The sequence below is a fragment of the Carettochelys insculpta genome, chromosome 11 (assembly GCF_033958435.1).
Source record: "Carettochelys insculpta isolate YL-2023 chromosome 11, ASM3395843v1, whole genome shotgun sequence".
In the NCBI taxonomy this organism is placed as follows: Eukaryota; Metazoa; Chordata; order Testudines; family Carettochelyidae; genus Carettochelys; species Carettochelys insculpta.
The window spans coordinates 42,368,563-42,392,363 of NC_134147.1; the positions used below are offsets into that span (position 1 = coordinate 42,368,563).

Here is a 23,801-nt window from a genome sequence, read left to right on the forward strand (position 1 = left end):
CTATGACAACCCAAACTCTCCCCCCTCAGTGACAACCCCAAATTCCCACCCACACAACCCCTTGCCCACAGTGACACCCCAATGCACCACCTCACCCAGTCACCATTCCCATGACCACCAAACTCTCCCTCAGTGACACCCCCCAAAGCCCCCACCCTCTAGACAGCTCCTCCCCCATACAGAGATCCCTTAACATCAGTCCCCACAGGGACACCCCAACACACAAGTGCTCTGGCACTAACCTCATGACACCCTAAACCCTCTCCCAGTGGCACCCCGAAAACCCCGCCCTCTGGACAACCCCCCCCACAGGACACCCCCAAAACCCCGCCTTCTGGACAACCCCTCCCCCACAGGGCACCCCCAAAACCCCACCCTCTAGTCCGCCCCCCCTGCCCCGCACGCACTCCCCAAGCTGCCCTTCGCTCCACACCCAGGCGGCCCGCGACTGCCGGCTCCACCCCCGGCTCGGGGCAGCCCACGTGTCCCGGCTAAGATGGCGTCTCCCCTGGCGGCTCTGGCTGGGACCGCGCTGCGGGAGCTGGCCCGCCGCTCCGCCCGCCTGACGGGCCGCGTCCCGGTGAGTGCGCCCGGCTCCCCACCGCTCCCTCCGCCCGCCCCGGGCTGCTGGGGCGCCGCCCCTCCTCCCGCGGCGGCAGGCCGGGGGGGGGGGAACCCCTCGGGGGGCCGCTCAGGGAGTGGGAGCCACGCGCCGCCCCTCTCTCGGGGCACCGACTGGGGTGACGCTCTGTGCGCGGTGTGACCCGGACCGGCCTGAGCCGGGCGGCTGCCTGGCTGCTGTGCGCAGACTCGGGGAGTTTCCTCTCCTCGGGGTGTGGGAGAGGCGTAGCGGCCCCATTGGACCTGCAGGGAGAACCCAGTGCGATGTGGGGTCTGATCCTGCCGCCTGTGGCCTGGCGTAGCCCTCTGTGGGCCGGGCTAAGGAGTGGCAGGGTCATACCCTATGGCTGGGGTCAGTATCTGTTGAACCGCCAATGTCCCGAGGGGAGGGGGCTTCATGTGCTGCCCCCACCCCCGGCAGAATCCTTGCAGTTCCCGTTGGCCAGAAACTGGCCAATAGCAGCTGCTTGGGCTGTGCTTGGGGTATTGTGCAAAATGAGGGGTTTGTCCCCTCCCTTGCATAGGGGTGCATGCAGTGGCCGCAGTGGCCTTAAGAGCTGGCTGCTCTGACTGGCACTTGGTAGTATGGCAGGCTGCCCCTGAGTCCTGCATCCTGCTTGGCTGCTGGCTGGGAGCCACCTAGGGTAAGTGCCTCCTGGCCACAGTGTGCACTTGGCACCCTGCCCCAGGTCACAACCCAGACCCTTGGCACCCTTCCCTGACTCTGCATCCCCTTCCTACACTCCTCCTTTAGGTCAAGGTCTTCCTGTGCACAATATCCCCTGCACCTTTTCCTGCATCTCAATTTCCTGTCCCAGGTCACAGCCCTCTCCTTCATCAAAACTACCTCCTAGACCTCACACCCCTGCCTGCACCACCCTGCCTTTACCCAAGCTCCCTCCTGCACCCAACCTCCAGCCCAGACTGTGCATCTTCTCTATTAATATCATAGTAGAATGCAGCTCTTAACCACTTAGCAAATTCTTTGAGTCAAAAATTATTGCCCACCCTTGTCCTAAGGCCTAATCTACATTCAAAGTCTAGGTCCAAGGTAACGGGTGTTCATGGGTTGGAAAATTTCTGCTCCTGAGTGCTGTAGTTAAGCTGACCAAACAACCAGTGTAGACCTGTTTTGGTCAAAGAAATAATTTGTCTGTTGACCTAGCTGCCATATCTCATGGAACATCTCAGGAAGGAGGATTACCTAGATTGATTTGGTTGCTGTAGCATATGTCCACACAATTTATTGCAGTAAAGCAGCGTAACCATACTATTGACGCGAACAAGATGAGCAAATGGGAAGTAGTCTGCCTGGTTTCCTAGTGTCTCTGTTTGACCTCTACTACGCTGTGTTGAATTTCAACATTAACATGTGGTTTGAACCGGGATGCACATTTTCTGGGACATTATAAGGGCTGTTTGGCATACTTGGTTTTATCTAATTCTTGACTCCTACGTCCCCCCCCTCTCTGATTTGCTCACCTTGATACTTTTTTTTCTGATTTGTCAACTTCGATTACTGTTTTTGGTTCTCTGTGCCTTAAATATTGAGTCTGTTCTGGTCTGGCTATGGTCTGAAGAAGTGGGTCTGTCCCACGAAAGCGCACCTAATAAATTATTTTGTTAGTCTTTAAAGTGCTACTTGGCTGCTTTTTTGTTTTGATAGTATATAGACTAGCACAGCTTCCTCTCTGCTACTATACAATAGGAAAGGCATTTCTGTACAGGTGGGACCTGATCAGTCCTGTATGAGAGAATTTGCCAGAGTGGGGGAGATCCTCTGCTTTTAGCCACCCAGCCCACCATCCCTGCTTCTGGCATGGCTGGCCCCTTGTCCCCGCCCCCATTATCTTCAGCCCTAGCCAGTCCCCCTAAGGCCTGTCTGGCTGGGCTGCTGAAGATAGGGGCCCTCTGAAGATGTTGCCCCCAGCTCCAGCTGAGCTGCTAGACACTGGCCCTGTCAGACTCCTAGTGCGGCTGGCTGCCCTGCCGCTAGGCTCCTGATCTGGGGCCAGCGACTTACCAGACCATGGATGTTGCTGGACCAGAGAGCCCCAGTTTTTTGGGGGGGGGGGAGTGCAGCCTGTAATGTTATCATGCCTTGGGCGATGGAATAAAATAGGAAGCCCAGATTTGTCCTTGCTAGAGGAGTATAAATCATGTAGGCTTCTGTGGGAGTTGTATTTGCATAATGAAGGCAATGTTAGGGTCTGTGATGCTAAGTCCAAGCTAGTTTACTTGAGAGTCAATTATTAACTTCCATGGCCTATTTTTGAGTCTTAGGGGCATTACAAAACAATTGATGAACGTGTTCCTATAGTCTTTAAATTAGGCAAAACTTCCATCTAAATTAATGGGAGTTTGGTATTTGCAGTCTCAGGTTCAGGATATATTAAACATGGAGATAAAATTAGATGTACATTCAAGACACTCACCATATCCTTGGCAGTCAACTGCTTTGTTTTTCATTTTTATCAGGTCAGCAGTGCACTGGTGTTTGCTTTGGTCCAGGCATTGGAGCATAAGTATTTTCCCGGCAGCAATGCACCCTACAGCTAGCAAAGGTTGTTTCTAGTTATGTTCTGCTCTGCAGGTGTCATTCCTGATAGGACAGTGTTACCTGAGTTTTAGTTCAGATAAAGTTCTATGTTGATCTTGAACATCACTTACTGGGAAAAGAAATAAACCAGTAGTCATGTAACACTTTAAAGACTAACAAATTTATTTTTTCATCTCTAAAGCGCTACATGACTGCTGGCTTGTTTTGTTAGAATACAGACTAACACAGGTACCTCTCTGTTACTATCCAACTGGGAAAAAAAATAGCATTTCTTTCCTATGTCTGGATCATCTCTAACCGGAGGCAGTTTATATAATTTTTCACTTCTAGCCCAGTTCTAAATTTAGAATTGCTTGTACCAACTACATCCACCTTCCTTTTGCATAAAGTGGTTAAATGGTAAATGATCATGGGTGTAGTATTTGACAGAAGTGATATCCGTGGTCACTTTCATCCAAATGTAAGTGCTGTGAGTCTTGTATCTTAGCTCCAAGAGCATGCTTCATGCTTACACTGTGGTTCAGCAAAAGGTGCTTAATGGTGTATAATCCTGAGTCTGCAATACAAATTGCACAGATGCCTGCAGCTGTCTGAAGCCCTATTGACTTCAGATCTGACCATGTGGAATTATGGGAATGGAGGTTGGTTGTAACCCTGTAACTGTGTTCCTTCAAAAGTCAATAACTGAACATCATTGTCTTCACTCTGAAGAAGAAAAATACCAATTTCCCTTTATTTTTTGAGTAGTTCACCTTTAATACAGTAATATTGTGGGTTTTTTTTTGGTCTCTGCCACTCCTTGGTGGGAAATTCTGATTCCAGGTGAGGTGTGTAGCTGCCTGGTCAGTTTGTAACCGGCATTTGTAATGCTGAGTTTCTACTATAACTGAAATTTAAAAGTAACAGAGGGACAGCCATGCTAGTCTGTACACTATCAAAACAAAAAAACAGTCCAGTAGCACTTTTTTGCTTTGAAATTTATAAGAAGTGTTTTGAAGCAAATATACATCAGATATTTGATCATGTTTTTGTATGAATATATATTGATAAAACCAAATAGTTTGTACTTGTCTTATTTAACTTCTACTGTAACTGATATTAAACTTCCTGTGGGGTTTTGCTCATTATTAACCCCTAGATACAAACACTGGGCTTTATGCTGTTTTAATCAGGAGTAACTCCGGTAAAGTCAATGGTGCAGAACTGGCATAAGACACATAAGAGTTGACATTTTAATGGTCTGTGTGTCCTTATGACTTTCTTCCTTCTGAGTTTTCTTTATACTCCTTACTATAACTTTTTATTGCATTAAATATATTTCTTTGATGCAGTTGTATTCCACATATATGGCTTTTGTGAAGTCGTCTCTGTGCACTACATTCAGTTTTAACCAAAATGATTTTTTGTAGGTAGCTTATTAAACAAAGTTATTTTGCCTGTGCTTTAAATTGATTTATATATATATTTCTTATTATTAATGCCTATAAGGAACTCCAGGCAACTCCCAAAATTTAAGAACAAACTACATGAAAACATAAAACCATATTAATACAATATTTCAGTTAATCAATTTTGCAGTTACTAATTTCATTTGAAGATTTCCATAGAAATCCAATTTCTTTAGCCCACAATATAACACACAAGCTGCCTAAATCATCTCCTGATCGCTAATCCTTTCGGTGTGAGCCCTCAATTTTTCCCGTGTTTGTAAGAAAATAAGGTCTTTATGCTGCGTCCCCAATTATAAATCCAGGCAGCCCGCTACAGGAACTATATTTCAAAGTAAAAGAACTTTGCAGAGAACACACTGGCTGGAGTTCTATCTTCATTGTATCATTTGTCGATTAAATTCCTATAAAATATTAGAATGATGGATTAAATGGGCTTTGATGGGTTTTTACATGCAGGGTAATACTGAGGTATTTCATCAAAAAATAGATATTTATAAGAAGAGTTGTGTAATTTAGATGGCAAACACTGAGTCAGGAACCCTGCCGTCAGATGTTTATGTTCAGCGTCTTGCACAGTGTGGTTTCAATGTTGATTGAGGCCTTTGTGCATTACTGTACTATATATGAAGAGTAGAGATTATAAAGGTTTAGTCCATGATATCTGTCCCCCTGATTTAACTTCTGTTTTGTTAAAAATGTATGTAGGCCCCAATCCTTCAATTGTTTGTGTATAAAAGACTCAGGCGTAAGAGGCTGCTGACAAAAGGGGGGTTTTGCCCACACAACTTTGTCTACATAGCTTATTTTGTGCCTGCGGCAGCATCTCCTGGTAAGCGAATATGCAAATGACCATGCATTTGCATTTTTTAGACTGACCATTTGCATACTTTGCTGGCGGTTTGGGTCAGTGTAACCATAACCTGTATATGTATACTGGCATTTTCCGTGCTTCCCTGTAATCTTTGTAATTTATTAGCTGAAATGCTCTTTTGTCTAGAATGGGTGTTGTGTGTTGTACAACAGCCCTGGATTTATGTGCTGCCAAAACTAACTACACTGCTCATTACTGTATTGACGCTGAAAAATCATTTAAAGAAGTGTAACTGGTACTGTCTTGAACACATTCCGATGTGAAATTTTATTTTAAAGGAACAGTTTATAGTACTTAGCCTTGTCTTTTGTGATTGTGCCTGGTTTTAGAAATGAAGCTTTGATTTTCCCAAAAAGGAAAATAAGACTTTTTTTTTTATAATTTAACTTTCTGTTGTTTGTTACATTTTTACAGGTATAAAGAGTAAATTTCTTAGTCGTCCTAATTTCCTAACTTTCCTTTCTCTTAACATTCTTAATAAATTATTCAAGGGTTCCCCTTCCAGAGATCATATGTTACCAAGTCCTTCAGGAAAAATAAGATATGGATCTCAATCGTCTGCCATGTCCCTGTGCAAGAGAATGCAGGCCCACTCTTCTTGGAGCAATATTTACAGAGAGTTCTGGAAAATACTCTAGAGACTATTTTGCAAGAGAATTCAGTGGGGCTTACTGCGCTGGCAGCCTGCAAGATTGAGTTCTCTTCTCTTTGGGAGTGGGAGTTAGGTCCTATGGGAGTATAGAGTGTTTTCAGAATAGTCTCAGAAACAGTGAACTGAATTTCAGCAATGAATATAAACAAGGCATAATTGAGACTGGATAATTACAAAGTGCTCAAGGCAGTTCTTCAGCATTCAGGTGCAAAGTGCATACTATATGGCATATATGTCTAAATGAGCGTTGTGAATCCTTATTTTCAGGCCCAGCCAAAGTGGAGGATCCCCTACCATGGTATAATCATGTCATAGCTTCAGGACAGACTCCTTTCATGCCTTACTAAAAATGTCAAAATGTGGTGTAGTGACAGGAGTCACCTGTAAAAACTTGCCAGTTGCCTTAACAAAATAAGCTAATTTTTAAAGGGTAACTGCTGAAAATCCATATAAAATCTTCTGTCATTTCTGCAAATGGAGCAAACTTTCCAAGCAGCATAGTAGTATCTGAAGGAAATAGTGAGCCAAATAAAATTCATGTGGTGGTGTGCCACACAAAAGATACACGGAAAATAAATTATAGTCCCAAACCAGAATTCTCAACTTTTCCTCATGGTTTTATGTAAATTCTTTAATCCTTTCTTGGAGATTCAGACCATACATCAGTTTGACTCTTGTGGATGGACACATTTGCCCTTGAACCCTGCAAAAATGAAGTTCATGAAAAGTCTGCTGATTTTCATGGATTTCCTTACAAAAAATCAAAATGTGTTGCAAACATTTGGCCCCATTCCTCATATGCAAATTTACAAATACAGTTCCATTGAACTCTATGATCAATTAGTTATGGTATGGAGAAGCAATGGTTATCACTGCAAACATGGTATTTTTTCCCTGATCAGGGAATGTATGTTGGGAAATCAAATGTTAGGCCCTGACCTTGCCAGCAGTTAATGCAGCTGGACCCTTTCTCCTTTAAGACAATGGACTCTATGATGGTGCTGGTATCTGCAGCTTTATATAAAGCATGGGTGTCCAACCTCTTGGCTTGCCTGGGCCGCATTGAGTGAAGAGGAATTGTCTTGGGCTGCATATAAAATATATAATATAGTTAATGTATATAAATCACATAATAATGTTAAAAGTTTACGATCTTGTGGGGCCGCATTACTAGCTGTCCAGGGCCGTGGGTTGGACACGCCTGATATAAAGGAAAAAAATAAAACTTTGTGCATGCTTTCTCTTTTGCTTTTATTGAGAACTTTTTAGACTGTCTTTTAGGTACCTAGTACAGGTTGCACTTCTCTGGGCCAGCAAGGTCAGGACCTGACTACTCCTGAACAAGAGAATTTGCCACACCAGGGGAGGTGTCCTGCCTTGGGCCCCTAAGCGCAACAGGCACCCTGCCTTGCCCCCTTTTCCAGCACTGGGCTGTTCACCTAGATGTTGCGGGGAGTGTCAGGTTTCTGGTCCTGGTCTTGGCTGCTGAAGGGTGCTCCAGCCCCCACCTCATACTCTCACAGGGGGATCTAGCTGCCGCCCAGCCTAGCCCCACGCTGCCGTTCTGCAGGGCTGCTGAGTGGCTCAGAACCTGCAGGTCTGCTGGGAGATGCCGACTCCAGCCCTGGCCCTGGGCTGCCTCCTGTGGGACTGCTGGGGGATGCCAGCTCTAGCCCCAGGCTGCCCCTGGCTCCAGCTAGAGGGCTCTGTGGTCCCGGACAACTAATGTTGCTGAACTAGAGGGTGATGGTTTTAGGAGGTGAAACATCTAGAGTGTCTGTGAGTGATACAGGTATGCAGACTACTGTAGAGGGACTCATGGTTACTCATACTGACTATGAGGATGAGGACACTCATCCTCCCTGTCTTAATTTTCAGTCTGTTCACCTAAAACAGATGTCACCTCATATGGTATAAGATGGGTTAATAGTATGTACAGTGAACTCTTCCATATTCACCAGCCTCGGAGGCCGGAGGTTGCTGGATATTCAGATATTCTGGATAATACAGCGGTATACCCAGCAATGCATAACACTGAAGAAAAGCAAGATTAGATATTAAAAACAAAAAATATGCAGAGTACTTTACCAATAATAGTCGTATTGTACAGTGTAAACTTATGCTGTATTTGCTATATTTATTTGTATTTACTTTCACTGTACTGTACTCATGGAAAATGTAACTAAAATTTACTTATGGTTACAATGGCAGTTATTTGAGAGATCCAGATGATAGAATGCTGGATATGAAAGAGTTTACTGTAAAGCCTACTATTAGAATAATCTACTTTTTAATGAACTGTTTACAGCTGTGGGTAGAAACAACTCAGGGAGACTCAGTGTTGATTTGTAAGAACTTGAAAGAATCTTATATAGATCTCTAAGTCACTTTCTTCCTATTACCTTGTTTATTGCATTCCTCTTGCATATTTGGTAATATGCTGTATCCTTGCAAAACATTGGGTCAAAAATCTTCTTTAACCTATATTTGAGTCTGTTTACCTAACAACTTGCAAAATACATGTCATGAAGAGTGCTTAGCAGTTTGATTATACCCATATTCTTAATGACTACAGTCTCCTTATATACAGTAGTGCCTCGAGTTATGTGAGGGTTGTGTTCCCACGTACCCTCGCATAACTGGAATTTTGCATAAGCTGAGAGGGAGGGTGGACTTTTTCCCTAGCAAAATTGTTGACCCAGGAGAAAGGTAGCAAGATATGTAGGTATATAAATTTGGGAAGGCTCGCCAATCTGACTTAAAGTTGAAGATTATAGGTTCGCATCTCCCCCGAGTTAACAGTGAGATCTGAGGCAAAGCCTCAGGCCAAAGCCGGAGGTGAGTTTTCGGGATTCCCAGTCACAACGCAGAAAATGATCTTAACAATACCTATGCTTTATTTAATAGTACAATAGTACATATGCAGCACTAAGCCAAGACACTACAAAAAAATATATCGCGGTTAGTACTTAGATTACAATCAAAGATCTTACTTAACAATATTACTAAGCAATACCTATTGTTTTTTTGATTAATCTTATGGTTTTATCCTATGTCTAGCAAACAGGATGCAATAACTTCTTTTGAACTCTTTAGAAGCAGAGACCAGCTCGCTTCCAGCTGTCAAAAGGGAGTTATAGCAGTGGTTCAGAAAAGGAAGAAGTTAGCTAAGAGTTCTAAGAAATAACAAGAGTAGAATATAAAAAGAAGAGAGAGACAGAGAGAGAGTTGGGGGGTGATAGGCACCCCTTTGGTGCGGATCCATCTGGCACAGCTTCACACGCTTCGCGTTGGGCGTTCGTTACGCACCCTTCCGTTCTCCCAAAGGATTGTTTTATACCCTTTTTCCCTTGTGCTGACTAAATTAGGGTCTGACATAATTGAATCTTGAATACCTACGGAGACCCCTGTATGTATGATGACCTATTCTATTCATCCTGTTTTTCTCGAAACAGAGTTTAAAAAGGAAATTCCCATCTTAGCCCTTTTACCTGAATATATCGGATGACCTTTTATTCTTTCCCATAATTGAGAGAAGGTTTGGGTGTATTTTGCTATTTGAGAGGTGTTTTTAGATGGCCCAGACTGAAATGACGCACCATTACTGACCTGACCTTAAACCTACTTATAAAAAGATAATTTGCCCAAGCTTTTCCCCCCTCATGCCCTACTTACTGGACAGGCCCCTTGCGTTTCTGCTGACAGGAAAGTAGGTAAGCATAGATTCTTCTAGGCCTCAATTAGCCAAACTGTCATGGCTTCCTTATATCTACCCTAATGCTAATACTATAAGCTAAGCCCAGGCAACAGAATGCACGTTCTGCAACCATGAAGCAGCAGGAGCACCTGCAGCTCCTTTTGAAAGGTAAGTCCTGGGGTTGGGAGGGGCAGTTGGGGAGGGTTAAGCCTGGCAGTGGGTTGGGGCTGTGGGGAGGGGGATTAAGTCTGAGGTTGGATAGGGCTGCAGGGTAGGGCTGGGGGTGGAGTTGAACTGTGCCACACGGGGGAGGTTGAGCCGGAGCCATGCGTGTGGGTCGTGAGCTGGGCTTGAACTTGGGACGGGGGTGTTGAACCGGGACCAGGGACATTGAGCCAGGGCCGAGGGGAGCGGGAGTTTTGAGTTACACTTAACTCACATTAATGCGAGTTAAGTGCAACTTGAAATCGTGCATTTCAAGGATTTACTGTACTTGCTTCTCTCTCACCGTATCAGGCTGGGGTAGTTGTTCCTTGCCTTCCTGGAGTGTTTGTACCATCTCCTTTCCTTTTTTCAGAGGGTTGACTGTGAATTGTCGATTCATTTGCTTTTTAGGGATGTCATTTTGTTGAAGCCAGCTCATCGTTTAGTACAGCTTTGTGGTTTCATATCCAAACTCCTACTGAGTGTCTGACCACGCCTTCAGTTGCCTCAGAGTTTTGTTCCCTCAGGCAACTCAATCTCTTCTTTTGTAGCTTCAAGCAAATACTTCCCGGCTTTGAGCATATCCCCTAAGGAACTGCTCCAGTAAATCCACTTCTTTAATATGCTCTGCTGAAGAAGCAAGCTTCCAGCCATCTGCTGGACCAGTTTATGAGTCCTGTCATCTTTTTTTACACCAAGTTCTTTCTAAAATTTAGGGATTCATAATATAAACATGAGTAACTATGACAGTAACTTAGAAATTGGCAATTATGCACCTATCCATAATTAATATTAAGTTAAAATCGGATCAGTGGTTTAGAAACTTGAAGTTTTGGGATGAAATTAAGAGAAGGAAAGCATTAGACTGAATATTGGGAAATATTTTTCTAAAATATTGTTGAATGGAAAGTGTTGGTACTCCAATTTCTTGATCTATTTAAAAAAAAGATTGTACAAAGCACTGAATGTATACTGTAGGCAGAAATCCTTCCTTGGCATGACAATGTATATGATTACGTGAAGCAATTTTTGTCTAATTTCCAATTAATTCTGCAGCTACTTAGTCTCATACAGCAGCCAAATATTGTTTACTGTGTAAAGGGAGAGATGAGAAAAGCGACAGATGGTAATGATGATATCTTTATACACACAAACATTTATTTCTAAAACAGATTTATTTTGCATTGTTAAGCCCATTGTATACTGATTCCGAGAACAAAAGATGTTCGCCAAATATAGGCTTGTGAATACCATCTTCGTTCACAGGGGGAATTTGGCTGACATTCTCTCTGTTGCCTGTAGCCTTCTTAATCCGCAACAGTACTCCATATTCAGTTAGCTTTTGTTTCTTTTTGCCTGTGTGCATTGGTGACCTGACAACAAGTCAGTCACTCTCTATAGAAATCGTAATATTGAAGTTAGACACATTTTCAAGGTTGGATGAATGCATTGTGGTCTTTGTCCTAAAGCAAGTCTTTTAATTTATGTAGGAATCCCTTTTAAATATCGTGGAGTCTATAGATCTTATGGTGTACCTTACGATTCTGTGACAATTTCTTATAACAACATGAAGCCCCAATAGCAAGCAATCAAAATTAAGCCTGTTCTGTTAATGTGCAGTGTTCAGTTATTGCTCTGAAAGTCATGTATTCATTTGTTTATATTGCATGAAACAGTCTTTTTTAGGTTTTACTTAATTTGACTAGTACTGATTAGCACTGGAAAACCCGGTAATTTAGACATTTGTCTGTACGCCTTTATCCTGCATAATTAATGGTAGAGGTTTTAGTCTATCTTTTTTTTAATGTATAGGTATGGATTCTAGCAGTCTTGCAACCCAAAGACTCTGCACAAGTTCTTATCAGCTAAATGAGGTTGTAGTAGCTGCATTGTAAATGTTGCAACTTTCCTGTGTGGTACGGATCAGGCCATCCTTGATTTGTAATGTAGTGTCCACCACGTGAGAGAGACATTTCCTGGACTGTTGACAGAAGTGCCGTGTTCTATTTACTGTCAACAGAATGCATTTGTAATATGGATGCTCCATGGCTTTTGTTGATGAAACACCAGTATTGTCAACAAAGTCTCTAAGGTAGACATAGCCTGAGTCCAGAGAGTGAAGAACAATTTAAATTGGTAGCTGCTAATATTAGGCAATGAGCTTTCGTGGGACAGACCCACTTCTTCAGACCTAGATCTTCTTCAGTTAGATCTGAAGAAGTGGGTCTGTCCCACGAAAGCGCATCACCTTATAAATTATTTTGTTAGGCTTTAAAGTGCTACATGACTGCTGTTTTGTTCTGTTAGGATACAGACTAACACGCCTACCTCTCTGTTGCTAATATGGTAGCCTGGAAGGCAGTTTCTGCTTATCAGCAGAAAAAAAAACTCCCAGCACAGTGAAAGAGTCTGAAGGAAAAGGCAGAAGTAAAAGTCCCATGAGAGTGACTTTGGAATTGTAAACAAAATACTCAGTTCCCATTAACAAATCACTTGCTGTAATTTTTAGATACACATAATAGGTCTAAGCAAAGCAATTCAGGAAGAGCCATTTGCCGTTCATAGCAAAAAATTATATTGGTCTTGCAAAACCCAGAAAGAGTAAGCTATATTTTTGAGTGCCATCTGGGTGGTTGATTCTTGTTTAATCATTTACACACACAGAGATGTATCTTTTTATAGACTACTCCCATTACAAAGGGCAAACTGAGACAGAGGTTAAGTGGCTTTCTCAGTGGTACATATGTAGTTGAGGTCAGAGCTAGGTTGAGCGTTCAGGAGTTCTTGACTCCCATTCCAGTCTTCAAATACAAAACAGGAACTGCTTCCTTCTCTCCTCCCTTATTTCTGATTTTCAGCTACCAACAGCTGAATATTCTTGCTCTTCTGTTCATTCTATCCTGTCTGTTATGTGAAATTAGTGGAGGTTGGCATTGGCTTTGCAGGTGACCTGTTACTCAGTGCCTCATTAATAATATCAGGTGACAGGTAGGTAGTGTATTTTAGGTGCTGGAAGAACACACTTCTGATCAAGGATTGGTCTGCCTTATTCTGTCTGTTCACTGATGAGCTTTTTATTGTACGATGAAGTTCCCTAGGTCCAGTGTGCTTTTTTGTTTGTTTTTCAGTTTTCACGAAAAAGAGGAGCTGGTACTCAGCTGTTTGCGTGTCGTCCGTGTCCTGTCCCCCCCAACTCCCCCTCCCCCCTGCAATCAGTCCTGTAGCCGGGGCTGCCGAGGTGCCATACCCGCACAAAAAAGCACTGCCTAGGTCTAAATATCTCAGTCATTTCAAATGGCTGAGTCTATGCAGTGAATGTGCCTACATTTCCAGGAAGCAAGATTGCTTTGTTTTAAAGCTGACTTAAAAGTAGACTTTTTACTTTTCTGAAGTGTTTGATCAGCGATGTTGGAAATGTAAAAGTCTACTGAAAAGTCAAAGCTTCTGGTGAGGAAGAGATAATGTTGTTTGCCAAAAGCTGGGAATGGGCAGCAAGGGATGGATCACTTAGTGATTGCCTGTTATATTCATTCCCTTTGAAGCACCTGGCATTGGCCACTATAGGTAAACAAGATGCTGGGCTGGAGGGCCTTCTGGTCTGATCCAGAATGGCCATTCTTAAAAAAAAAAGCTGGGGGGAAAAGTGACCTGCAATACAGGGGAAAATGATCGTTACATTTGGTCTCCTATTCCTGCTACAGAAGTATCTGTGTGACAATTATTTACGGGTTTGACTCAATTTAATCCTGTTTGATAGGTGGTATTTCTCTCCAGCTGCTGGACCCAGAAAATCAAAAGGTAGTACTGCTTCATGGGAGTACCATGGTGACTTGACCTCATTTCAGTCAAGTATATGTAAAGGATCTCGTCTGATACTTCAAAAAATTAGTAAGCAGTCTTGTATCTCAAGGCATACATTGTCTCAGAGATTGTCTGGTTTGTCCAATATACAGGGCAGAGGGGCATTGCTGGCACTTGATAAATATAAGGTATATATTGGACAGTTCTATGTATGTATTATATTTTATCTATTTCTCATCTCTCTTTCACTACAGACATTTGCATCTTTTTTGTTCAAAAAAGTGCTGCTAGTTGCTCAAAATCATGGTCCTCTGTGGTGACATAGATAGATACCTCAGATTATTAATATGTTACTTCAAGTAATACAGAACAGGAGCAGAAAAGTTCTTAAAACAGTGATCCCTGTTATGCTTAATTCTTTAGTAAACACAAGAGAATTCAGAATATTGACCAGCCTGTTACTATAAGTTTTCGATAAAGTGTTAATAGCTACTCAACAGGCTTTTTAAAATGTATTCTCTACTGTACAGTAGAATTGAAAAGCTTTGTGGATGATAACGTGATTATTTGAGTTAGGAATTCAGAAGCACATCTAGCCAACTCATTGGTCGTGGCTTTCGTTGGCTCTTTTGCATACTTGGCTTAATCTAATTCTAGACTCCCTGCACCCCCCACCTCTTTAATCTGATTTGCTCACCTTGATAATTTTTTTTTCTGATTTGTCAACCTTAATTACTATTTTAGGTTCTCTGTGCCTTAAATATTGAGTCTGTTCTGTTATGGCTATGGTCTGTAGAAGTGGGTCTGTCCCACGAAAGCTCACCTGATAAATTATTTTTTTTTAGTTTTTAGAGTGCTACTTTACTGCTTTTTTGTTTTAACAATTGAGAAAGTTTATATAAGAATGAAGTAAGTATATTGCAAATTTGTAAGAAAGAGTAGTCTGAACATCATAAATGTTTTATCTTTTTGTAGGTGGTAAAGCAACCTTAGATTTTCTTTTCTGCTGGCTGTATTAACTATGCAAAGAATTTTTTCCAATGTTATATTTTGCATAAAAGTATAATTTTTACATTGTGGAAAAAATTATGAAGTTAAACATTTTATAAGGTGAGAGCAAAATATTAAATTTCCCCTCCAGGTACTTAAAATAAAAGGAACATTTCTAATTTATGTGGAGAAGATATTTCATTTAACTTTTTGAGTTACTAATGCATATCACCAACAATCATTTCTTTGCAAAGGCAGGGAACATATTACAGTATTTCTTGCAATGGATTATTCAGTTGTATATTGTACTCTGTTTTCAAAAGATACTTCAAAGTCCTTATTTTTAGCTGCCTTTCCTAAAGCTTTGAAGTTTAAATAAGCAAAATGGCCATAATTTGACTAAAATTAATTACTAATGGAAAATAGTGCTACTGATAGCAAGTCCATTGACAAAGTGGAATTGAATCTGTGAATTTTTATTACACTTAAATTTTATTTAAAAAAATAGGCTTATTTAAAAGCAATGAAAATTGGTTCCAGAAATATGAAGGTGCTCTGAGTGCCTATGAGTTATAAGCATGTGGATACTGATTTATTATGCTGACGTTTTGTATATTCTAACCTTTGGTTAAAAGCTGTCATAAAAGATCATTTATTTTGCAAATATTTTCTCATTGAATCTGCTTTTGTGTGACACTAAAAAAGACAAGGTAGCGGAGGTAATAACTTTTATTGGGTCAGCTTCTGTTGGAGAGATAGAAACAAGCTTTTGGACTTCCATAGAGCTCCTCTTTGCACCTGGGAAGCTTATCCAGGCACTAGAAAATTATCTTGGTATAACTACATCACTCAGGAGTATGGAACATCTGTCCTCTGCAGGGCCATAGTTGTGCTGACCTACCCCCGGTAGAGATAGTGTAATGTTACAAGGAGTGCTTCCCTTGTTGACACTTATCAGAGAGGTAGCCATGTTAGTCTGTATTTTCGAGAACAACAAGAAGTCCTGTGGCACCTTATAGACTAACATATTTTGGAGCATAAGCTTTCGTGGGCAAAGACCCGCTTCATTGAAAGCTTATGCTCCAAAATATCTGCTAGTCTATAAGGAGCCGCAGGACTTCTTGTTGTTCTTGTTAACACTGTTATCACCTTTTGGGAAGGTGCAGTATAGGAGAGTCAGGTAGCATCTTCACTGAGCACTATGGCAGGACAACTGCATCACTGGAAGTGTAGACAGTTTCCAGAGCATCATGGCTAAGTATAAGCTGAACAAACAGATTGTTGAGCAGCAGTATTTAATACACATTTCAAGGGAACATTCAAGGTGAAAACAAGAAGAAGTCTTGTGACACCTTATAGACTAACAGATATTTTGAAGCATAAGTTTTTGTAGGCAAAGACCCACTTCATCAGATGCAAGAGTGGGGTTCCAGAAAAGGATCTAAATATACAGGCTCATGAAAAGGAAGGAGTCCAAGTCAGGAGGAAGACCAAAGTTGACAGGGTCAGTTCAGTCAGGGAGGATACGGAATAACACGACTATCCCTTTGATTCAAGGTGAAGTGACCTGCATGTTGTTTTTACTCCTGCGGGAATTCTGCGGCACTGCACACCTGCATACATTTGCGTGGTCACATTAGGACAGGGCAGATGTGCCTGATTGAATGGGAAGAGCTTGGGGTCAGTCAGGGTTGGCTCCCCAACTCCCTAACAATCTATCCCCTTGAAAAACCTGTGTCATACTGCTTCCACCCACACCTATCAAAGCTCTAGGTTCACTCCCAGGCTTCATCTGTCTTCCCCAGCTCCTCCATTACCCCAGACTCGCCCACATTTTTGCGCTGTTTGTGAGGGGTACATTTCTGTATGGTAGTTGAAATGAGTCACTCAAAGTTCTGTGTTAACTTGCATAGTAAGGAATTTTTTTTTTTTAATTTACCTGGATTATATTTTGGAGTGGTGGTGGTGGTCTTTATTGTTACAGACCTACTTGTTTCTGGGCATTTTGAAATAAATTACCAAAGTAATTGAAATTGGTGTGATAAGTTTGTATTACTTTGACAAAAAAACCCAGAATTTAAAAATATTGTGCACAATTTTTTATTTTTATTTTTTTGCCACAGAATACCTCCATGAGTAATTTTTAATTATAGTCCTACTCAGAGCCAGTGTGTGTTTGCAGTAACACTTTATTTGGTGGTAATTTTGTTGTTCAGGGTGGGGAAAAGAAAACATCCCTGTGACGAGCTTAGTTTCACTAAGAAAAGCACTGGTATGAATAGTGCTATGTGAACGGGAGATGCTTTCTTTCCAACGTAGCTGACACTTCTCATTGAGGGCAGTTAATTATGCCAATGGAAGAGTTCTCTGCTATCAGCTCTAGGGGAGACCTTACAGCAGTGCAGCTGTGACACTATAACTTCTGTAGTGTAGGCATAACTTTAGTTTCCCAGGCTTGAAGAAGTTTGTGTAAGATAAGAAGTTTCTTTCTCTCTCTCTCTCTCTCTCACCCACCAGCAAGAGTTGGTCCAATAAAAATCTTACCTACCTCTTCTCACCAGTATCTTGGGACAAATGAGGCTACAACAATACAGAATGCGACCTTTAAGGCATGTCCTCACTGCTCACTGGATTGACAGGCAGCAGTTGATCCAGCAGTGATCGATCCATCACGTCTAGTGTAGACACAATAAATTGATGGGAGAGTGCCAGCTCTTGACTTAGGGCTCTTAAGTTACCACGGTAAGCAGACCAAAGTACCTCAATGTCAGCTACATTGTTCATGTAGCTGAAGTTGCGTAACTTAGGTCGACAGCCCTTGATAGTACTGTGTAGGCAAGGCCCTAGCAAGTCAGTCTTGAAAAATTCTACTTGCCCATTTACCTAGAATTAGTAATTTATTTTTGGGGAGGCCAGTAAAGTATCTTTGATTTGGTTCACATGCTACTTGCAGTAAAGGAGATTTGCTTACTGTGTGAAAACTGTTATATGGGATTATATTATTTATTTATAACCTGGGTTTTGACAAATCATTTAGACCAAAATATTTCAAACTGGAGTGCATAAGGTAGCATGAGCACAATTCTATTTAGGCTAGTTTATCAAAGTTTTGAAGGATCCACAGCTCCCATTGACTTCATTGGGCAGTGTGGATGCTTATTTAATCTCAGTCAGCCTCTACAATGGACCTGTGAAATACCACTGATAATTTTGTTATTGATTCTAATGGAAGACAGAGTTCTAGAAGAATAAAATACGCTTGTATGTTTCTGTTAGTCTATAAGGTGCCACAGGACCCCTCTTTGCTTTTGCAGATCCAGACTAACATGGCTACTCCTCTGATATATAAAATACGTGTGTATCTGTGGGGGGGCGGTGTGGATTTACTGTGTATTACATAAAATCTGTAAGAGTTAACAGTATGCATTAGAAATGCTTTCTTAACCCAGCTTCCTCAAAATCCAATGTCTTAAATTTTAAAATGTGATTTGAAGGCATCAGCAGAAAAGAACAGCATGTTTTTCTTGAAATGTAACCCAAATGACTTCTGTAATCTAGGAACAGAGCTCCTAGAGTGAAAAGGTCAGACTTGGGAACAATCAGTTTGCAATCAGGCTTTGCAACCAGCAAAGATTTTTTTTTTTAAGCTCTTCAGTGTGGGAACAGAATGTAAACCAATTCATTCCTGTCTTCCAGGCCCTCCTCTGTAGCTCCAGTTTCTTCTAGCTATGCCAAGCTGCAGCAGGGCACTGCTGGACTGGTCCAGTTTTACTGTGCTGCTACTTGGGTAAGCTTTGAGGAATGCTAAAAGCTGGAGACTAGCAGTGACATCCCCTTTCCTCCAGGACATAAGAGACTCTGGAAGTACAGAGAGGGAACAGTGGCCAACCCGCAGCTCTCGAGCCACGTGCGGCTCTTTGAGCAATTAAATGCGACTTCTGCTTGGAGCCGCGCCCTAGGAGAGCCATCTGCTGCTCTGCACACATGCCCCACTGCTTGGAGAAGCACGTTGTGGTGGTGATGGTGGCTGTGGTGAGGTGCCAGCATTGAGTTTGAGCTGGGGGCCTGGGGGTGCCTGGCTCTGGGGGAGGGGAGGGCATCGAGCCGCTGATTACATATTTATTTTTATCTGTAGCTAGATAAAAATGAATCTGTGATCCTTGGTGCTTTATTCTATCCACGGCTCTTAGTTTCCAACTGGTTGGCCAACCCTGGAGCAGAGAATGCTGCTGCTTTTTCCTTTCAGCCACAGCCATGGGCCGGGGGAGAGGCAAATGGGGAGGGTGTATATATGAAGCCTGTTGAAAGCTTTGTGTTTCTCAGACATTGGCTTATTTCAGCAGGACATGTTGCCAGCAGGATATGTTCCCACTTGGGATACCTAGCTTTCCTATCAGTTTTTGGCTAGTGAGTTTAGTGCTCTGTTTACCAGTTGTCAAGTAAGTATTTTATTTGAGAGCAGAGAGTAGGGATCTTGCGTAAATGGGGAGAAGCCATGCAAGTAGAACTTGGCTATGTGTTTTGGAGAGTGCACCCTCCTCTTACAGCCCGCTGTTCATACTGCCCAGCAACGTACTGAAGAGCAGGGCAGGATCTGTGCTTTCTGACTCAGGTAGCTGGCTGGCAGGTTACCAGTGCAGTTGAAATGCTTCTGGAAACCTAGTAGGCTGCCTCTGAACTGATGGGATTGAGAAACTTGCATTATGTGAGGCTGAATTTGCCTCCAGGAGGATTGTGAATCCTTCCCAAAACATTGGGAGAGCTACCCATGGTGCACCATTCTCGGCATCGATGCAAGTACTGCTGCTGGGGATGCATTTTGCTGACACAAGGAGTGTCCTGTGGACATGCAACAATGGTTTACTTACAGGAGTGGATGCAAATAGATGCAATTTAAGTCAGCTTAACTTTATACACTTGATATAACCTGAGAGGAAACGGGGTAAACAGTTGAGAGTGTTTTAAAACTTGGTTGTAATAAAAGTAATGGCTCTGCTTAATGCTTAAATATGCATTTCGTGATGGTTTCTTCTGTTAGCAGGTTTGTGCCCTTTTAAATATCATGCAAAAAGAAGGGAGTTAAAGTCTCATGTGCGTGAATAAGTGGGCAATCCAGTGTTGTTTGTGAAATAGTTAAGACAATGTAGTTTTATAAATTTTCCTTTGAGTGTGTTTTGTTTTTTCTGGTCAGTGAGCTTCCCGGTTGCTAAGCTCTGTAGATCTCCAGACATTTTATTTGGATTAATATTAGGTTAGCATTTGTGAAATCTTCCAGGGTGTGAGCCACGTAGAGCACAAGCAATAGTGGTAAAACTTCATCTTGCCCCTCAACTTGTTCCTCATTCTTCCTCGCAGGGACAATAGGACTTAGGCTGTAGGGGGGCCTCCCTATTCATCCAGTTCTTCTCTCTTTTAAAATCTGATCCCTCATGTGAGTTGTGGTGGAGCAGTTCATGGAAGGAAAACTTATTCCATAACAACTGATAATCCACAAAACAGCTACTGTATGTTTGGCTGCTTTGGACACTGGCCATTTTTGAGGGAGAGACGTACAGTAAAAGTCAACATGTTGAACTACTCTATTCTCAGTCACTCTTCTTCCCCCCCAACACTTTCCGTTGATAAACACCCGCTTCAGTGTGTTCTGTGTTAGGTCGGACTTTGGTTAAGTGATTCTTCCTTTGCCTTAGTACCAAGAAGACATTTTTTCCCCAGATCATTTGTCAGTGAGTAGCAAAGACTGCGCATGATATTTCTACTTTTTTATTTCTCTCAAACTCCTGGTTCATGAAGATATATTTTTTTTTTTACTCTGCACAGTGTTTCAGCTTTATTTTTTAGTTTCTTTTGTTTTTGGGTGCCTCTAGGAAACTCATATGTCACATTAACTTGCAATACTGGATGTTCAACTGCACCACTCTTACTTCCACAAATAAGGGGGTTTGGGTTCTAAGTCACTCATCTCCATCATGGAGTCAGCTTGATTTGCGTTGTTGTTTATGGTATCAAGAACCAACTCATGATATTTATTTTGTTAGGTCACTTTTCCAGCTTTGTTCTTTCCATTCAGTCTAGCAACAATTACTTTTGCTTAACTGGTTACTGTCCTTGTGCACCATTTTATTTCCTCTCTGCTGAATCTTACCTCTTTGCCCTTTCTTTTGTTGTTAGCTGTGTGAAAATGTTCAGGTTTGATGCTGTACAGGCAAGTGTGGCCTTGTTAGTGGGCTGCTACATTTTGTCTTTTTGAAGAGAAGTAACAGAGAGGTAGCCGTGGTAGTCTGTATTCTAACAGAACCAAATAAGCAGTCATGTAGCACTTTAGGTGATGAGCTTTTATGGGACAAAGAGAAGTAGACAGCATGGCTAATCTGGCCATGTTTTTGCCAGCAGTATTTACATGGATATTAATTAGGTGTTAGTCCAAATGCTAGTTGGTTTTATTGTAATACAGAATTCAAAACTGCTGTTGCGGTAAACTTTTTTTTATCGAGTATTTGAGTAACTGGAACACTCAAATAACCAGCTTAACACAGCTGAAACTCAGGACAGCAGACATTAGGCGGGAGTGTGGAGAAGCAGCATCATGGCTGGGGTTTGTGAATTATGGGGTGTGTAAGCAGTGCCCCGCCCCTCAGGGCCACCTCGGTCAGTGCCCGCCCTGTGTCTGTCAGTGCTGCCTGTGTGTGCAGCCGGCAGGCTCCTCCACTCTGTTGCCAGGTATCTGCCTTCCAGAGCAGTCCCCCATGGGGTGAGCACCACATCATTATCTTCATGTGTCTCCATGCTGTCCCCACCCAGAAGGTAGGCGCAGCGGTTGAGCAGGAGTTGGCACAGGCGTGCAGTGGGGGAGATTGAGGGGGATGGCTGAGCTTTGTGTTTGGGGGGGCCACTGACCCTCTCCTTTGGCTCCCCCCAGTTGCTGTCTTTTAACGACAATATTTGCATGTCTGGCAGCCTCCCAGTCCTGGGGCTGCCAGATATGAAAGAGTTTACTGTATATTACACTGAAATTAGAAGGAAAGAATAGTATTATTTTCCACTTAAAGTATCTGTGAATACATGATAAAAATTTTAGAGAATAATATAGATATTGCTTCTAGTCATTTTCTCCCACATATGAAAAACCAATTACCTGATCCTTCTGATCTTAGGAGCTGTCAGATTCTGAAGAGATAAAAATAGAGAAACCATATTCACAGACCAAAAGGACTTGTGAGTTGAAAGTTTAATACTTGCTTTTGTTTTAGGGCTGTGTAGCAGTGCTGTTCATTTATAGACAGCTTGTTTATTACACTTTATTTTTTAATTAAAATTCCTCTATGTAGGTTAGAATTCAGTAGTACTGCACATCAAAACTGAAAATATTGAGGCACAATAGGTGGCTGAGTGGGGAGACAAGTTGACCGTATCCTGTAGTGTGTGAATGCAATTCTTCTAGGATCTGTTCCCATTAACTTCAGTGGTGCAGGTCAGGTCTGTAAGGTCTTGATTTTCAGAATTTTGCCTCCAGGTGTGGATGTAAATATTTATGTGCATAAGGATTTGCATGCCAGAGTGATACATTCTAATATCTGTGCTTATAGGTACTAGGATTTTCACATTCATGAACCCTGCTCTGTGTGTTCAGGTTAGTTTATCTGCTTCATGAGCAGGTTTTCATGCATGTACAAAAACATGTATACACAGTTAAAGGCAAGGTTGAGGCTCCACTGGATAGCTGGTCCTTTAATATTTAAAAAAAAAACATGATCATATTTTAACTTTATTTGTATAATGGAACTATTTAAAACCAGTGGAATCTTTTATAACATTTGTGATCAACGCAGCTGCCTTCCTATTGTTCATATGTAGGAGGTGATGAATTAGTGATGCAGGAACCTTGCTATAATAATCATTTTTAAAAATGTGGTTCTATTGATAATCTGTGGCTGCCTACTTCTCACAAGGCAGCTAAAGTAAGCTGGCAACAAACTAGCTTTGAAAACTTTTTGAATTTAATGATGACTTAGGGTTTAAAGTCCTCGGCTTCTGCCCTTGCTTTATTAAATTGTGCTAGAATGATAATTTCTCCCGCTGTCCCTTTTTTTTAAAGCAGACTGGGGGAAAAAAGTGGCTCCTTTTAACTAATGAGGAGAACGGAAAAGAGTGCAAAATGTCTTTCCTTTTCTCACTCTTTTCAACTACATAATTTTACTTTGTGGAACTGAAATGTTACTATTTCAGGTAAGCACTTCCCTTGGTTTCTGTTCGATTGTCACTTTCTTGATGTTTCAGGCTGAAATGTGCTGCGTTTCTTGACTTTCCATCTGTAGTCTGCTGAGGCTTCAGTTAAACTACCTCAAAACACCTGGCTTTGTAATGACAAGAGGAAGTTGCCTTTCCATTGAGTCTCAAAGCCTGTGAAAGACTTATGGGTGAGATCTGTAAAGACTGATGGAACACTAAGCTCTAGTTTGAGTGCATGAGCCAAATGCTAAATTAGTGACACCTGAGGTATATGCATATCTCCATGAATCAGATTAAATGTAGCCCTTCTGAAGTCTTGCTGCTCCAAGTGAAAAGGTCTTTAGTGAATTTTGGTGATCCTTTGATGAGGAAGTACTTTTGTCCATTTGTTAGGACACTTGGTAGACCTGGGTTCACGTGTCTTCTCTTTCCACTACATATTTCCACGTGTCCTGTATTTCCATGTCCCTTAGCCTCTCTGTGCCTTATTTCCCCCTATATGTGAAATAGAGATAATAGCACTTCCCTACCTCACAGAAGTATTATGAAGGTAAGTATATTAGTGAATGTGATGAGCTCAGCCACTCAAGTCATGAGGGCCCTATAACTACCTAAGATACATAGACAGCTAAGGTCCACCAATTCCTCAGGAGTTTCAAGACTGCACAAATGTTCAGGCTTGACAGTTGTCAGTGTGTACGTGATATAAAATTGGACGAAAGCCA

General features: G+C 42.0%; 1 protein-coding gene across 1 annotated transcript in view; it reads left to right on the forward strand.

The window, feature by feature from the left end:
• The first annotated feature begins 455 nt into the window (after positions 1–455).
• The window catches only part of SUCLG2 (succinate-CoA ligase GDP-forming subunit beta), a 228,037-nt gene continuing 204,691 nt past the window's right edge, over positions 456–23,801 (forward strand). The window contains exon 1 of the mRNA XM_075005590.1: positions 456–580. Within this exon, the coding sequence (XP_074861691.1) occupies positions 497–580 (84 nt within the window). The 5' untranslated portion in view covers positions 456–496. The remainder of the gene's footprint in view (positions 581–23,801) is intronic.